Source organism: Colobus angolensis, unplaced genomic scaffold (assembly GCF_000951035.1).
Source record: "Colobus angolensis palliatus isolate OR3802 unplaced genomic scaffold, Cang.pa_1.0 Scaffold46, whole genome shotgun sequence".
Lineage (NCBI taxonomy): Eukaryota > Metazoa > Chordata > Mammalia > Primates > Cercopithecidae > Colobus > Colobus angolensis.
This window is the reverse complement of record NW_012118043.1, coordinates 12,981,969-13,000,506: the sequence shown is the minus strand read 5'-3', so window position 1 is coordinate 13,000,506 and position 18,538 is coordinate 12,981,969. Positions and strand designations below refer to the sequence as shown.

The window sequence follows — 18,538 nt, the reverse complement described above, 5'->3', positions numbered from 1 at the left end:
GATCTCAGCTCACTGCAAGCTCCGCCTCCCGGGTTTACGCCATTCTCCTGCCTCAGCCTCCCAAGTAGCTGGGACTACAGGCGCCTGCCACCTCCCGGCTAGTTTATTTGTATTTTTTAGTAGAGACGGGGTTTCACCGGGTTAGCCAGGATGGTCTCGATTTCCTGACCTCGCGATCTGCCCATCTCGGCCTCCCAAAGTGCTGGGATTACAGGCTTGAGCCACCGTGCCCAGCCAAAACAAGAACTTTTAAGAGGGCCTTGGCTGGGCCTCAGTTACCAGAAAATTTCTAGCTCTTTGACATCATCTATTGTCTCAAATAAGGCACAGACAGTTTTACTGGTTGAGAAATTTGAGAACAATCGGCAAGCTACTACAGCAGCCAGAAAGTGTGGAAAATCCTGGAAGTGACATAGATATAGACAGGTGACCCCAAATTCTGCATATAAATGCTACCCAAATCTCTGACCCGAGCAGACCCTAAGCAGCAGCCTACCTAAGACTGAAAACAAAACAAAACAGGAAACAAAAAAATCTGAACATAACTTTCAGTTGCTGCCTACCCACAGTGGGGAGAATTGAGAATCTGGGTCCAGACAATTTAGCTGCCCACTAAAACCAAGAGTACTCTTCACAGGAACAAATAGAGTCCTCGGTTTTAACATAATGTATAACCCAAAATTACTAGTCACATGAATTAAGAAGAAAATGTGAGCCATATTCAAGAAAAAAGAGATTAAATGGAGACTAACTCTGAGGTACCCAGATGTTGAAAACAGCAAGCAAGTATTTAAAAATAGCTCATATAACTATGCTCAAATGTAAAAATAAGCTCATAATAAAGGCACAGATTTAAAAATCTCAACAGAGAAACTAAAACTCTTTGCCCTAGGAACCTTTGTGGTTGCAATCCCTATAAACATCCCAATAACTGAGTATTCCCAGAGCTTCAGGAAAGGCTGACCTTCAGAGAGCTGGGTTCTAAAGGAGACTACCTCCCTCTTCTAGCTTGCCATGGAGTCTCCTGGTCAAAGCATTCTTTCTCTGAACTTCATTTTCTCTTGTGAGGTACAAAGCAAATTATTTTTGCTGGTAACTATTTTGCCGGGATGTAAACACAGGATATCATGACAACATGAGCAGCAGGCCTGTCCTTGGGTAGTCTCCTGCCAGCCAGTCCACAATCCCTATGACCCTCCTCTCCCTCCTCGGCCGTGCTGGGTGCACCTCCTGCACTGCACCGTGTCCTCTGAGAAGGCTGAGCCGCACGCTGCTGGGAATAGATTGCTCCAAACCTGGCAATGCTTATTTATTCCTTTAATATCTTTGTGCTTACAAATAGCACTGCATATGAGAAAGGGCATGCACTTCATTTATGCAAAATGTGAGGAACCTTATGAGTATGGATTTCATAGCTGCATCCACATTTATCTTCTTCTGAACGTGGTATTAAACAGTATCTACAGGGGTTCAGACATACAGTGCAGAATGACAGTACATTACACGCTTCCTTCTGCACAGAAGCTTCCATTGGCCCTGCTGATCCCGGAGGAAGGAGAGGTTTCCTGAGGCACTTGTTGAAGTCTTCTTTGCTATGTGCATTTATTATGAAATACAATTTTGTATCCACATTCTGACAAGACACAGTAATAAAGTCTGCAATGGAAATCTGCATGGTAATTTGCATAAATTGACTCAAGATTCTCTTCTCAGGAAGAGAAATAATGAAAAGGCATGTATGTGCGTCTTCTTTTAGCCTTAGCCAGGCCTGGGCCCAGGGCTGGGGAAGCATCCATAAGTGGCAGAAAGCAGCTGGGCATGACAAGCCTTTGACAATGAAGTTGCTGTTTGTGCTCTGCACCACTAACCATTAGATTAAAGTATCAGGGTAAAGTCATGCAAATTAGCTTGCAAATGAGCCTGCTGAAACTTCAGGATCCAGACTGGCAAGTGGGTGCTTTGGAGAGATGAGACAGCAGTCTCTGGCAAATAGGCTGGGCATGTCCTTGCCAGAAGCGCAGTAATGTGCCCTGGGGGAGGGGATTTTGGCTCAGAAGGCCACAGTACAGTTACCTGCATTCTTCCAGACACCTCCGTTTCAAAGTCTGTATGGTCCTGGAGGCCACTTTTCTCCCAATGGAGAGTGGCTTGTACTTTAGTCACCACCCAATTTAAATATGTGATTGCTCTTTTATTTCCTGACTGTGGTTTGAAAACATATACCTTCAAACTTTAAAAAAGGTTAAATTTCATCAATATCCTTCAAAAGCCACCCACTTGTGAAGGTTGTGTGGCCTGAAGCTCCCTGAGAGGCCTCCCAAAGGGTGACAAATGGATCCATGTGTGCCAGCCCTCCCCTCAACTCTTACAGCAAAAGATACTCCAGGTGTTGGACTTTTGAGGGCATCTAAGAACTTACTTATGGTAACCTTCAAAAGGAATTAGGAAAGATTACCAAAGCCTGGAGCAGAGATCTGCATCCTGAGTCCATTCCACTTATTAAATGTATCAGGAGCTACTGGTGGGCTCACCCAGTACCCATTGGCAACCTCCTACTCCCTCGCTTGACTACTTTAGACTGTAAAAACTAAATTTGGCTTTCCCAGCCTCTCTAGAGGCGAAGGGTAATGGTGTGACTCCATTCTGGCCAATAAGACACAGGAAACAGTCTGCTGGAGGGGGAGGGATTCCAGGGAAGCTCTTGCTTTTTCTGCCTTGAACGTGGATGTGATGTCTGGAGCAGCGACAGCCAGCCCGCACGAAGATGAGAACCCACAAGCCACGACGGCAGAATGGAAAAAGCAGTAGCCCAGGGGCCTGATGGTAGCACCACTCAGTGTGCCAACCACATGTCCTCTTGCACCTACAAAATTAAAACTCTCCTTCATTTATGCCACTGTTCATCAGCCTTCCGTACTAGAAGGGCACTACATTTCTAATTTGCATGTGCTGACAAAGAAGTAGACAGGAGGGCATAGGAGAGGAGAGAGAGAAAGAAAGGATGTTAGAGGCTGGGCAGTGTGGTTGGTACACTGAATGGTGATAAATCAGGCCCCTGGACTATTGCTTATTCCGTTCTGCTGTCATGGCCCATGGGTTCTCATCTTTGTGCAGACTGTCTGTTGCTGCTCCAGACATCACATCCACATTCAAGGCAGAAAAAGTAAGCAAGAGCTTCCCTGGAATCCTTCCCCCCAAGCAGACTGCTGCTTGTGTCTTATTGGCCAGAATTGAGTCACACCATTACCCTTCGCCTCTAAAGAGGCTGGGAAAGCCAAGTTTAGCTTTTACAGTCTAAAGTAGTCAAGCGAGGGAGTAGGAGGTTGCCAATGGGTACTGGATGAGCCCACCAGTAGCTCCTGATACATTTAATAAGTGGAATGGACTCAGGATGCAGATCTCTGCTTCAGGCTTTGGTAATCTTTCCTAATTCCTTTTGAAGGTTACCATAAGTAAGTTCTTAGATGCCCTCAAAAGTCCAACACCTGGAGTATCTTTTGCCGGGTCAACGTCCAGAGGGAACACCTGGATGACCTGCGGTGCCCCAGTGGGTTTCTGAGGCAGGGTCATCTTGCCAGAGTGATTGGCATTCAGATTTCATGACATAAGAGTGTCAACTCATATTGTGACCCCAGAACATAATGTCTGCAAAAAATGAAACTCCACTCTATTAATACAAAAAAAAATCATCATGTTGCTAGGGGTAACCGAGGACTGCAGTCCAGTGCTCTGCCCGAAGTCGACGGGGTCAAGCATCATTTGGCAGAGCAGCAAAGCACAGCACAAGTGCACATGCAGGGATGGTCAGGACACTGCGGAAAGTTATCATTTGTTTCACTTCATCATTATCATCTTGGTTTGTTGCAGGGTTGCCATCATTCTTTCTGTAGAGTAATGCACATTTGTATCAACAGTGGTTTTGGCCCATAATTTTCTACCACCTCGACTTTAATACCTCTGTGAGCCATAGTTTAAATACAAATTAATTACATTCCTACTTCCAAAGTTGAAGGCCACTGGTTTAGGTGATAGAGGGCCTAAATTCCATCTGAATAATTTCCAGGTTAAAAAAAAAAAAGTAATACTAAGAAACTGAAAAGCTTGGCCCAGGTCTCCCAGTGAAGTGGGACTTGAACGTGGGGCTTAAACCCAGGCCTCTTTTCGAAGGGAAAAGAAAAAAAAAAAGGACTGAGGCATAGGTGACATGCTGAATCCTTCTCCTCGGCATGTGCCCTCACTCTGACCACCTCTACCAGGGCAGAAGATCCTGTCCCCATCTCCCCCAGGTGCTGGGGACACATGGCATTTGAGATTCTGTGGGTAAAAGGCCCCTTCTTCTGGCACTCTGCCTCCGTCCTACATTCCGTTAGAGAAAAACGCACCCAGTTTTAGGGCTTCAGGAATCTAGATTTGCCCAGTCTCCCACAGGCTGGCCTCAGAGAACAGCCATTTTCAAGCATTTTGGCTGTTTGATCATTACTTCCCACTGGACTCTTCCTTTTTCTTTGTGTCAATGGCATTGATATTCTTCCAGCATGTCCAGACAGAAACCTGGGGCACATTCAGGCCTCTTCCTCTTCTGTATGTAACCCACAGACACACTGTTCGCTGGCCCCTTCCACTTCCTGTGCTGTCTCTCCTAGGCCCCTCGCTTACCTCCCACACAGCGCTGCATGGTTCCTCCCTCGCCCCTGCCCTCCCTGCCCTTCCACACACAGCTGTATCTGAGTCTTTGTGTGTCCCGCCTCAGCTGCCACCCCTGGTCCCGGCCCAGTCCCCCCAGCCCTGCCTGCCACAAACTCTGTATCTTTGATCCCGTCAGTGTCTGGGTCAGGAACCCTCCATGGCGCACCCTTCCTACCCAGGGATCCCAACTCAGTCTTGGGCCTTCCACAGTCCCAGTCACTGGGGCCAACTCACCCATCAGGCATGAGGGGCACAAAGCCCAGTGCCCACAAGACATGTAAGGGCCAAGGAAAATGTTTCCATTTTAATTTATCTTAAAATCAGAAGAAGAAATGACTATAATTATAATGAATCCAGTCTGAATTACATTCATCTCTATACCAATGTAGCTGTAAAAATATAATTCTTAACATTTTTTAAAGGAAGAAACCTGTATTCGTTTCCTAGGTCTGCCATAACAAAGTACCACAGACTGGATAGCTTCAACAACACAGTCATTTCCTCACAGCTCTGGAGGCTGGAGTCCGAGACTGAGGTGTAGGCAGAGTTGGCTTCTTCCGAGGCCCTCCCTGGCTTACAGATGGCGTCCCTTCCTGTGTCCTCACGCTGTCTTTCTCTGTGAATGTCAATGTCCTCATTTCCTCCTCTTCTAAGGACACCAGTCATATTGAATTAGGGCCACCCTAATAATCGCATTTTCCTTCTGTAGAGACCCTATCTTGATCTACAGTCCCATTCTGCGATACTTGGGGCCAGGACTTCGACACAGGAATTTTGAGGAGACACAATTCAGCCCATGTTAGGGCCCATGAAGCGAAATGCCTGAGGCTCATGAAAGTCAAAATGCAGCCCTGCCAACAGCCCACTCACAGGCCCCACTACTGCCCTCCCTCCACTCCAACACACCGAGCTTTTCAGCGTCTTAGTACTGCATTGTTTTAACCTGGAAACTAATCAGATGGAATTTAACCCCTGTATCATCTAGACCAGTGGCCTACTTTAGAGGTAGGAATGTGGCAAATATGTATGTATATATTTATTAATTGACTGACTGATTGAAATAGGGTCTTGCTCTGTCACCCAGGCTGGAGTGCGGTGGCATGATCATGGCTCACTGCAGCCTTGATCTCACAGGCTCAAGCAATCCTCCCATCTCAGCCTCCTGAGTAGCTGGGACCACAGGGTCATGCCACTATATACAACTAATTTTTTTAAAAATTATAAAAACGGGGTCTCATTATGTTGACCAGGCTGGTCTGGAATTCTTGGCCTCAAGCAATCCTCTGGCCTTGGCCTCCCAAAGTGCTGGGATTACAGATATGAACCCCCAACCTCGGTTGTAAATTTGTATTTAAACCATAGCTCATATAGGTCTTAAAGTCTAGATGATGGAAAATTACACCAAGAAGAAAGTGCTCAGCAACCTCAGAATCTTGCCCGAAGTCCTACAGGTGTCTCTTTTCACGCCCCTTTTCTATTCCTGGGTTGGGCGTGGGTGTCAGGGTCCAGTGTCTGTGAGTGTGTGGGTGTCTGTCCACAGGGAACCTCTGGTTTGACCCCCGCTCAGGTCTGTTTTCCTCATTGGGCCCTACCTCACCCACACCAGCAAAGGCAGTGCGGGGGCTTTTTAGGCCCGAGTCTCTGTTTGTCAAGGTCATGCTGCTCAAGGCTGGCAACCCCCAGGGCCACCTGAGAATGTGCTGACCTGGAAAGAGATGGCAGAGCACCAAATACCATGTTGAATAAAGCATAGCCTTCCACGCACCGTGACCTCTCCTGTTTGCCTCCTCCCTAAGCAGCTGAGATGTGCTGCGTGTGGAGCTCGGCTCCTCTCAAAAGGGCAAGATCACTGGGGAGGGGCAGGTGCTGGTTTATGGGCTAAGCAGCCAGATAAGTGGCCTGCAGACACAATGGCCAGGCCCCAGGAAACACTCATATTTATTTCATTAAATCCACTTACAAATGTTACACAAAGAAATAATCTGGAGACACTTTGTGAGAATAAAAAGACATCCTGCCAAGATAGGATCCTGGGGGAAATGGCCTCACCAGGTCGAGATGGTGGGCAGGAGGCACGTGAAGGGCCAGAGGGGCTGGGAGCCTGCAGGGGCTATGCTGGGGGATGCAGTGAGGCGCCCAAGCTGAGGAACAGGCCAGAAGGTCCAGACCCCACTGGGATCAGACTGGGAGGTGCTAGGATTGTGGAGTGAGTTGAAGGGTATCCATCCCCAAATTCATGTCCACTTGGAACTTCAGAATACGAGCTTATTTGAAAATTGCAGTTTTGAAGATGCGATTAGTTAAGGATCTTGAGATGAAAAATCATCCAGAATTTAGGGTGGGTCCTTAAATCCAATGACTGGTGTCCTCATAAGAAAAGGCGAGGACAGAGAGAGACAGGAGGCCTGCTGAAGACAGAGGCGGAGAGTGGAGTGATGCAGCCACTAGCCAAGGAAGGCCCAGAGGCACTGGGAGAAAAGGATTCTCTCCCAGCGCCTTCAGAGAACAAGGCCCTCTGTGCCTTGATTTTGGACTTCAGCCTCCAGAATGGTAAGAAAATAAACGTCTGTTGTTTAAGGCCCCTCTGCACAATTTGTTAAGGCAGCCCCAGGAGAGAGAAGAAAGCATCAGTGCAGAGCGGCAGGAATGCAGTGAGGATCACCTGTGAGGCCAGAACATCTCAGGCAACCCCTTGGCCTGGGAGGGCGAGGAGGCAGACACTCTGTTCCCAATGGCTCTGCGGGACCCAGGAAGGGAACCAGTGCAGGTAAAGCTTCACAGGCCTCCAGAAATGCTCCTCCACGCTGTCAGTGCATCCTCCTGAGAGCAGTTGAGTGAGCTCTGGCAGGCCAGGGACCTGCTCCCAGGCACAGCCCATCAGGTCAGTGGTTTCCTAATTTGTGCCATGGTGTGAGGCCCAGGGACGTGCCAGTGGGCTCTAAGTGCTTCACAATCACTGCTGAGGCTTTAAGCATGCTAATGCCCGAGCCAGCCCTTGAGTCTCCCAAAAGGTAATGCTAACAGGCAGCCAGGAGTGATAGGGGGCCCATGAGAGGCCCCAGAAGAGTGCTGCAGCCAAGTCCTCCCCCATCCCCAGCAGCCACCTGCAGAGACTGAGCCCTTCCACAGTGGCGTGAGTGCAGGTTTCACACAGGTGGCTCACAGACCAGGCCTGCAGGTGTGTTTCATTTGGCCTGCAGAAGAGGAAGGGGGGCTGGCCCCAAAGACAGCCAAGTCTCACCACAGTGCACGTACTGGAAGGTTTTTTTTTCTATCATCAATTTTGAAAGTAGTTACTTAGTTGGGGTTTTATATGAGAGAACCACTGCAGACATGAATCTTATCTGGCTGTGACTCTTGTTTTTTCACTTCTTCAAGTGAGTGGATTTAGAGGGGGTGATGGGCAGGGTGTTGAGAGGCCAGAGAGTACATGTGCCTTGAGAACGTGTGTGTGCATGCGTGTGTGTGTGTTTGGGGGTGAGGAGGTAAGTGTGAGGCAAGAGGAGGTAGAAGACCTGCCCCCCTGAGGCATCTCACGGGGCCTATCAGGTAGACGAAAAGTCTTGAGAGGTCTGTAGAACCCAGCTCCGCACACCCAGGTCCTCATGCCAGTCCCTCGGGGTCTCCTGCATGTTCAGCTTTAGACCGAGGGAGAACTCACCAGTTGTCACTGAGGATAGGGTTAAACACTTCCCTCCCAGCCCTCCATGCCCTGGCTGAAGGCAGGGCCAGATTCTGTGGCCAGGCCACTTTCTTCTGCCTCTCCAAACATAGAGTAGGCATTTGACAAACATCTTTTGTCAGAATGAGTGAATGAGAGGGGAGTAGTGGGGCCAGAGACAGAAAGTGTGGGAGGGAAAGAGGGAAGGAGGGACAGATCCCATTCTAGGAACTGTCTGGGCACCTCAGTCAATCAAGGCAAGGCAGCTCTGCCAGGCTGTACAGCTGGAAGGTATCTGAAGGGGTGGTGAGGAGTGATTGCTGTGCAGGGGCACAACTTGGGGTGAGGTCTGCTGAGCCCCCAAAGACCCTGGGATCTTGTCTGCTTCTCAAATGCCTCTGCCACCATGTTAGGAAAAACACACAAAATAACATTTCCCCTTTTCCATCTCCAGATTTCATTAAAATGAGCCTCTGTATGACAGAATTGGAGCCCTGGTCTCCCAGCCTAATTATCATTTTTAAGGGCGCTGGGAAAGGAATTCCACCTGCTGCAATATTGAAAAAAAAAAGAGAGAGCCTGGGATGGGGAGGGCAGTCCTCTCTGAGGTTTCTGTCCGTCTTGTCACCACATTGGGTCCTTGGGGCCTCTTGATCTGATGGGTCTAAAACCCGAGGCCAACTCTCCATGCTTTTTTTTTTTTGTGCCAGCAGGCATTGGTGACTCCAAGTATGGTCAGGCCTGTGCTAAACTCATGAATGCAGTGGTGGGTCCCAGAGGGTCCTGGCCTCAGCCAAGTGCAGAGCCCAGCCCAGAGCCAGAAGCACACAGGAGCTACTGCACAGCTGAGAGGCTAAACCAGCCTTGAGGATGATGCTATAGGAGAGATGGTCATGGAGGGGACAGAGGATGAAAGGCCCTCACCACTCAGACCAAACATGTGCTCTGGGCCTTGATGCATCCAGAGAATTCTCGCAGCAGGGAAGAGAGGAAAAGGCATTCCAGCAGAGACAATGACATGAGCCAAGGTGTGGAGGCATAAAAGTGTCGCTCTAAGGGCAGCAGGAGCAGGGAAGTCGGCTAGACCACAGGATGGGGGACAAGCAGTAGGCAATGGGAGACAACACTGAACATGGAGGTAGGGCAAGATTTTGAGGACCTTGAATGACACAGGGAGTAGTCGAGGCTTTGATCCGCACTGGTGGGATCCACTGCACAGGCCTGGGAGGAGGCCTTTGTCACCCACCACTGCCAAGAACACCAACCAACCAACAGTCTCACTGTTTTCAAGGGGACACTAACAAGAGGCATTATAAGTAACTTAATAGTAAAAAATCCAAATAATATATGAGATCATTCACATACACACATGCACACACAAAAATAAATGAATACCAAGTCAGACTTCAGAACTAAGTCTGCTGCAGTTGTCATCTTGAATTCAAACCGATCCAGTAAAACTCCCCTCATTAGGAGGACAGGCTTGGTGCTACAAAGCCCTGGCCCAGAGAGGATACAAGAAAGAGAAAGTGTGACCAAGGTGAACATCCCATAGTCCACGCCTGAGGCTGTGTACATCAGCCAGGACCCCTCTCCCAGAGCCTCTGTCAATTCCTATGGTCAGTTCCACCAAGTCCATGGGCTAGCCAGTATTTCAGACCACAGCAGAGCAGAAGCAGAGGTAAAGTAAAAATTGAGACCACAGCAGAGAAAGAGTGAAAATTAGAGAGAGGCGGACAGAGGGGCTGTATTTAAGGCAAGGAGGATAACTGGTCCAGAGGGAGACAGACAGACTAAAAAGTAGACACAGAGCTGCAATCTGCAGTGAGCTGTGCTCCACATACTTTGTAAATCCAGAAGGGCGGAGGGACATCTTAGAACAGCAGTCCCTGGTGTGTTCTATAAATATTCGTCCTTTGAGAACTCGATGACCAAGGGATTCCATGATCAAATACATCTGGGAGATCCTACACACTATATCTCTCTTTCAATAAATCAAAACCATCCACTGATATAGTCAGGCTCTGAGAAGCCCTGCAGCACAGCAGATTTACTTTTGTTCGCCCAGTGTTCCCTACATCTGTACAAGCTCTGAACCCACCTGCCCCACACCTACCAACACGTCTTGGAATTAGTATCTCACAGAATCCACTGGTGTAGAAAAATGCATTATCATTTGTCTCTAAGGAAGAAAACAGCACCTTTTCTCATTAAAAGAGTTGAAATGATTAAGTTTGGTGCCTTTTGCAAAAAGCTATAGTTGCGTGGAAGATTTACTTTACTTGTACAAACCTCCCTACTCACCAGGGTGCCAGGAAAGTGACATGTTATTAACCCCCAAGAGCTTGGCCTTCAGGGCACCTGGAACCACCTCTGGGCCTCTGGTTGATCCCAGACTACCCTCCAGGGCCAGGAGCTGCAGAGGTCACTGCATTCCAGCCTTCTGCCCTGTAGGGCAGGGCAAGCTCATCACACCAGCCTCTCCAGGGAAGGAAGTGCCTCAGCAACCGTGCGTGTGTGTGCGTGTGTGCGCATGAGTGTGTGCATGCGTGTGTGTGCGTGTGTGTGCGTGCGTGTGTGTAGGGGGCAGGGAGCGAAAGAGAGAAGGTCCCAGCAAACACAACCATTACAACCATGCATGAGATGCAAGCTCGCCTAACACTCTCATTTTCACCTCTCTCATTTTTCATCTTGTTCCTCTTCCACATGATGACTCCCCTGAATAACCAAACACTATCATGGTTTGGATCTGCCTGTGAGGAACAAGAGAACACAGACTCTCTCTATTTTTAGAATTTTCCTCTGGAAAATGTTTCCTTTACCAAGGTGTGGATTTTCAGAAGGGCTCAAGCTCTTTACAGGGATGGGGCCAGTATAGAGGTGGGAAGCTCCTCCATAGCGAAATGACACCCTGGGAACCCAGGGCCATTCCACTCCCACCCCAGCTCAGCAAGTTTCAAAGACAGGCCGGCTGCTGCCAGGTGATATGGAGGGTGAGCACCCAGGACCTCACCTGGTATGTGTTGTCGAAGCTGTCGTACATGAACCTCGTAATCAGAGACGTCTTCCCGACTGCAAAACAACAAGGAGACAGGTTTTCAGTCACGGCATCTGAGCTAGGCTCTTCTAAACACACTGCATTTGAAGAAAACAGATAAAACCAAAAAGCACAGAGGAAAGGCCGAGTTGCAGAAACACAGAAGTGGGAGATAGGTCCCTGCCAAGGACCCCGTGGTGTGGCCACCGAGTCTCTATCCCAAGTGGGCTGAGAGCTATTCCTGCCAGGCACCAGGCTGCTGCCAAGGAGGAGGTGTCCCACTGCCCCATGAATTTTCACTACCCAAATCCAGGTCTTCCTTGACCCAGGAGAACCCAGCTGATGCAAGAACCATCTATGAAGAATCAGGGTAAGTGACGCGAAACAGGAGGCTCCTCTCGTACTTGCCCATGTACCCTCGGTTGTTGGTCATACACTGGGATGGAAACCTGCCCTTTATTTCCTGTTAATTCAGCCTGAAGATTGGTGGGGACAGTGGCTTTCTAAGGAACCAAGGGCGGGGAGGCAAATGTCATTTCCCAGTGTCTCTCATGGACAGGACTATTCTTTGTGTACTTGACCGTCCCGCTCATTGCAGGATGGTTAGTATACCTGGAACCCCGGTGGGGCAAATGCCAGGAGGATCGATCCCCAGTCATTGTGACAACTGTGGACCCACTCACACATCTGCAAATGCCCTGAAGGGGCAGTGACACCCCGACTGAGAACCACTGGCAAGGCTGAGAGAAACCAGGATGTCTCTTGGGAATCCTACGAAAGCTGCTAATTTCCCAGACTGTAGAATTTGGCTTCTGACCTCACCCTGGGCTGCTCCCCTGGGGCCTGGCAGTGACAGAAATGTCAGCTGCTGTATTTCTAACCATCTAGGGTGGGAGAAGTGGGCAGTCAAGGGACATTCATTAGGAGAGGCCCTGCAGGGATGCTTCTCTGTACTATACCATCATGTCTCCGCCATGGCCCTGGGAGGCTCTGTTCCAGAGTGGAGAATCTGTCCCGCTGTACTGGCTCAGAGCCCTCTCTGCACTGGGCTGCAGGAGGACAGGTAACGCTGGCAGGCAAGGCAAAAGCGCCCTCGCCCTCCCATTTCCCAGGCTGGCAGGACATTCGCAAGCTGTGCCTGGTGGGGCAGCTGGTCACTCCCTGGAGGGAGCAGGACAAGCCAACAGGACCCCTTGGCAAAGGCCCTTTACCAGCTTTGAAGCCTCAACGGTGCACCACGTAACAGACAAGTGCAGTTAGCTCCCAGCCGCCAGCATGTGCTAGGGGAAAGATGATCATCTACTCAGAAGGAGCATCTGACTCACTGTGTTTGGGGTGAACTCGGAAGACCCCATCTTTAACCCGAATTTGGTTAGCTGGATTGAAATCCTACTGGGGTACTTTTCAGCTGTGTCACCTTGAGGTGATCACCATCCCAGGACCTCAGTTCCTCATTTAAAAATGGATATATTAACAATGAAGACTTCAGGGGGCTGCAGTAAGAACTAAATCAAGTAAAAAGTACAAGGCACATGGGAAATGTTTAAAAGTGGAAGGAGGCAGCAGGTAACTGAGCTAGGTAAGGCAGTTTCCGGAATATCAGATGGAAAAAATGTATGTATCACTACCACCCCAGCCCTCAACTCGGGGCGGCACTCAAGTCATCCCCATTTCACACAACGGGCAATTAGGTGGCAGCTCCTGGCCCAGGGTCAGAGCTGAGTGGGGCTGGGATGAGGCTGCCTGACCAGGTGCTCAGTTCCTATCCAGGTCTTCCTTGATAGGTCATGCTGGGTTCAGGATTCTGCCAGGTCAGGATTCTGCCCTTGTTGGAGAATACTGACCACCATGCCAACTCTGGGTGGTCAGTGCCAGAAGTGAATTGTAGGGTACCAGCTGCTGTCAGAACAGCCCCATTTTTAAAAGAACATTTCTGGGGTGAGCAGAAATGTGCCCAAGATATCTTCTAATTATACCTGGAAGCAGCCTTTTAAACTTCTGATAGAAATGAGGCTATAAAGAACATTCTGACTGCTTTAAATCTCCCCTTAAATTTCACATGAAGGTGAGAAGTGGGGGGCCTCCCACACCTGGAAGATCAGCTCTGAGGCCATGAAGCCACAGGCACCTGGCTGAGGACCACAGAGGGAAAAGTGGGGCAACCCTGAGCTAGCAAGAGGCAGATGCAATTGGGGAGAACACGGCATCCTCCTTTTTGAGAGGCCGTGGAAAGTTACTGCCTCCTCAGGAAAAGAGGCATCCCAGGGTGCGCTGGTCACTTCCCTAGGCAGCAATGCTCTGCATCTTGTACCTTAGGGAAAGGGGCGTGCATCAGGGATCAGGGTGGGGAGATGGACGGGAAGATACTGAGCCTCTTCTCCCGGTAGGTTCCTCCCTGGGGCCTCCAAGCACAGAGAGGAGAGAAAGCAGAGTCTCCAAAAAGCCACTAAGGGCACAGGAAGTTCATGGAGTAGCTGAGAACTTGGAAATCCCTGCAACACCTTCTAATGCCAAGGTGCCCCTCCTTGAGACACAAGCCCTGGCAGTGGATTAATACTGGCTCACAGGTCTAGGTGGCAGGAAAACATTCCCCAAAAGTTTTTTACTGGGACTGTGCAGGAGGAGCTTTTAGGTGTGGGGTCCTGGCCAGAGCCAATATTTTCTATGGGGGAATGCACAGAAAATAGGACCATAATACGCAACACATGACCCCAGCATTTACAGAGCATGTTCCAGGCACATAGTAGGGGCTGAGTCAGGCACAGAATTGACATGAGAACAGTAAACAGAGGAGACGTGGCACCTGCCCACAGAAGCTTGCAGCAACACCTGGCACCACACCTCCCAGCCCTCAACTCTGGGCGGCACTAATGTCATCCGCATTTCACACAATGGGCCATTAGGTGGCAGCTCCTGCCCTAGGGTCAGAGCTGAGCGGGGCTGGGATGTGGCTGCCTGACTAGGTGCTCAGTTCTTATCCGGGTACTCCTTGATAGATCATGCTGGGTTCAGGATTCTGCCAGGTCGTTATTGCCATTGCTGTGGCACTCCAGGGAACAGCCCATCCCAGGCCAAGTCTGGAACTGGGGGCCTTTCTCTACTTGGGAGGGGCTTGATCCAATCTGAAAGGTCAGAAACTAGTCACTGAGGTGCCCTGGAGGTGCTCTGTCAGGCACAAGGAGGGCTTGGAAAGTGAGAATTTTAACATCTGGGGCCCAGCACCCCAACTCAGGCATGAAATGGATGAGGGACTCATTCTTGCTTTTATGCAAAAGGCAATGACTTTACGCTATTCCTCTAGCTCGTTTTTCTCATTTCTCAGAGCTGAAGCCTTCTTCCCCACCTCAGAGCCCGCTAAGACGACCCATGTTCTTATCACACCAGCCAGGGTAATGTGTTACACCCCTGCAGTGGTATCCGAGACCCTTGACCTCCATGCTTTGTCTCTGGGGAAGCGTCCGCAGACCTGAGGCAGAGCTTATTAAAATGAGCTCCTCTTGTCCATTTCTGCCCAGCCTCTGCCCATGGTATCACATAAAGGAGCTGAGTGGGTAAGGGGTTGCCCTGTGCTAAGCTCCTCTCCCCTCTAAAGGGCAAAGACCCCTTCCTCAGCCCACATCTGCACTCAACAACTGCCCAGGGTAGAAGGTGCTGGAACCTGCAAATGGAGAGCTTGCACACTGCATCTACCTGGCTACTTTCTCAGTCCCCCAACCATAAAGGGTGGGCAGTACTCATCCCTAGCCACCTGACCGGGCACTCCCACTCAGCCTGAGAGGAGCAGTAGCACGGGGCATCCCAGCAGCCCTGCAGGTGGGCAGGTGGACGAGCCAGGAGCTCCTCCTGTGTCCCCCTGCCTCGCAACAGCTGCCAGAGCTTCTGTGGGAGCTATCCTCCCGTCAGCTCTGTTCTCAAGGTCACACCACCGTGCTTCTACTGCAGTTCTCAGACACCACTGCAGCAAAGTGGAGCTTTTCCTGAGGACAAAGATTCAGCTCCACTGGCAGGTTTTATTAAAAATAAGCAGGCAAATCATTATTGAGCTTTTTTATTTTCTCTCTGCTCATGGCTCAGCAATATTCTTGTAATCTTCTGGTAGTTTAGTCCCACATGATTAAGCAGGGAGATGCATTTCTCCTTTTTCAACCAAATGAGGGTGAGAAAATTCATTACTGAGCATTTACCAGGAGATGCTAGAAAGAAGGAGAGGAAACTCAAACTCTTACTGGGCCTCTATTTGGCAGCAGATGAGAATTTGGCACTTTATTTAGGTTCTCTCATTTAATCCTCATCACGATCCAATGAGTTAGTTATTATTCCAAGGTCACAGAGCTGGGAAGTGGTGGAGCTGGAATAGCACCACAGATTTGAGCCAGAGTCGATGCTCATCCACTCTGCTGTGCTGGTTTATGTAAAGGTCTGACAGCAGCAAAGCAGCAGATCCCAAAGGCAGGGGTACAGGTGGCCGGGCAGTCAAGATGGCTGCAAGGAGGCGGGGCAGCCGTGGGGCTGGGGAAGGCTGTAGGTGGGGGTGAAGAGGAAATTCCAGACAGAGGGAACAATGTGTGCAAAGGCACAGAGGCAGGGAGAGAAAACGCTCGTGAGAAGAAACAGGAGGTGGCCGGGCGCGGTGGCTCAAGCCTGTAATCCCAGCACTTTGGGAGGCCGAGACGGGCAGATCACGAGGTCAGGAGATCGAGACCATCCCGGCTAACACGGTGAAACCCCGTCTCTACTAATACAAAAACTAGCCGGACGAGGTGGCGGGCGCCTGTAGTCCCAGCTACTCCGGAGGCTGAGGCAGGAGAATGGCGTAAACCCGGGAGGCGGAGCTTGCAGTGAGCTGAGATCAGGCCACTGCACTCCAGTCCGGGCGACAGAGCGAGACTCCGCCTCAAAAAAAAAAAAAAAAAGAAACAGGAGGCAACAGGCTAGGTTGTGATGGGGAAACACTTGGAGGTCCCTCAGCATGAGGTTCATCTCAGGGCAAGTGGAGCCAGACACTGTGTGGGGAGGAGTGAGCGGCAAACACTGTTCATGGAAGCTCCATGTGGCTGTCAGGTTGATTTAAGCCAAACCCATCTCTGGGGCCAGTTGTGGAGGGAGGGAGGGGCAGACAGAAGCACGAAGGCAGGGGCAGGGGCCAGATGGCACAGGCCATGTCAGCCACATGGAGGAACACGGATTCTAGCCCAAGGGCAGTGGGAGCTTCAGAAAGGATCTTCAGCAGAAGGATGGTGTGAACAGGTGTGGCAGTTCATAATTTCCATAGTGGGCTCATAAAATATTCCCATCCCATGTGCTCTTCTTACAATCCAACTCTGACATTCCATTATGGGGTGAATATGGGCAGGCCTGTGACTACAGCAGAAATGGCCCTGTGGGAATCCCAAGGCTAGCTTAGAAAGAACAGCACAGCTTCTGCCTGGAGCGTGTTCACACTCACACACCCTGGAAGCCAGCCCTGCAACCCAGCTACCATGCTGTGAGGAAGCCCAAGAAAGCCTACAGGAGGAAGACCCGCATGCAGCAACCAACTGGGGCCCCTGGCCAACAGCAACCAGCAGACCTGTGAGTGAGTGAGCCTTCAGGTGACTCCTGCTGGCAGACTTCAAGTCACCTTCAATGCTGCATGGAACAAAGCCACAACTTCCCTACCAGGTCCTACTCAAACTACAAATTCGTGAGCAATGTAAATATTCTTACTGTCTTGAGCCACTAAGTTTTGGGGTGGTTTGTTACACAGCATTAGGTAATCTGAGCAATAGACCTGTGTTTTAAAAAGAAGAAAACTTGTTAGTCCATTCTCACACTGCTATGAAGAAATACACGAGACTGGGTCATTTATAAAGGAAACAGGTTTAATTGACTCACAGTTCCCCATTGCTGGGAAAGCCTCAGGAAACTTACAATCATGGCAGAAGGCAAAGGAGAAACAGGCACCTTCTTCACAGGGCAGCAGGACGGAGTGAGTGCAAGCAGGGGAAATGTCAGATGCTTATAAAACCATCAGATCTCATGAGACCTCACTATCGCAAGAACAGCATGGGGGAAACAGCCCCCATGATCCAATCACCTCCAGCTGGTCCCGTCCTTGACACGTGGGGATTATGGGGATTACAATTCGAGGTAAGATTTGGGTGGGGACACTCTGCTACAGAATGGCCTATGGAAGCCGGACTAGGGGCAGAAATCTTGCCAGAGATGGAGGATCTCAGTGAACAATGCAGAGGTGGTGGGGCTGGAGAGAATGGGGAGGAGAGCAGGGGCAGGACCAGTGACTGGTCAGATTCAGAGAGGAGCCCAGAACTCCTCCCTGCGACCTGGGTTCGTGGCCATTAGATGCTAGAGCTCTTCCCTGAACCCAAGCCAACTGGGCAAGGAAAAACACCAAGCAATCACCTTGGATTCAGGTCACTCATAAAAGCCTTCTTTATAATTGTCAGATCAAAAGCACAAATGCCAGCACTGCATTCAGAAAAAGCAATTAACAATAATCACTCAATCTCCTGAGCTGAAGATGTAAGCTTATTTTTCACTATTGGCATCAGCATGAAACAGTTATTTTCTTACCCTAGTGAGAACTACTGTCCCAGGGGTCTTGCACATCCATGGGGATGTCCAGAGGAGCTTGGTCCCATGTACCCTAGAAATCCCACCAAAGGAGGGTGCACTGGATGCTGGCCCTTCACAATCAGCTACCACTGCCTACCTGGACCTAGCCTACCTGGACCTCACCTATGGGGGCTATTCACTCCATCAGTGCCCCCCATGGGCCCCAGGCCCCCATCTCACTGGCAGGTCCCAGGTAAACAGATTCTCGTACATTATGGTAGTTTCTAGGTAGTTGCAGAGGCCAGTGAGGCTTCTCCAGCCACTCAGCAAACATCCACTGGGGCTCATTGTGTACCAGTCCTGTGCAGGGCACAGAATTTGTAGTGACAAAGCAGATGCACCTCTGGCCTCAAGCAATCCATATCCAGTGGTGAAGCAAGACACAGATCCAAATACTAAAGTGCCAGGCAATACGGGAAAGGTTTCCTGAGAGGCCCATACAAGGAAAGGCCACTCTGCTGGGAAAATCACAGTAACCTCTTGAAAGAAGCACCATTTGGGCTGAGCCTTGATTGATGGAGATGAGGGGGTCACAGGGA

General features: G+C 49.9%; 1 protein-coding gene across 4 annotated transcripts in view; it reads right to left on the bottom strand.

The window, feature by feature from the left end:
* The window catches only part of RAB6B (RAB6B, member RAS oncogene family), a 71,248-nt gene that overhangs the window by 25,886 nt on the left and 26,824 nt on the right, over nt 1-18,538 (bottom strand). For all 4 annotated transcript variants that reach the window (XM_011958197.1, XM_011958200.1, XM_011958199.1 and 1 more), the window contains one exon: nt 11,361-11,419. In XM_011958197.1, coding sequence (XP_011813587.1) covers nt 11,361-11,419 — 59 coding nt within the window. The remainder of the gene's footprint in view (nt 1-11,360; nt 11,420-18,538) is intronic.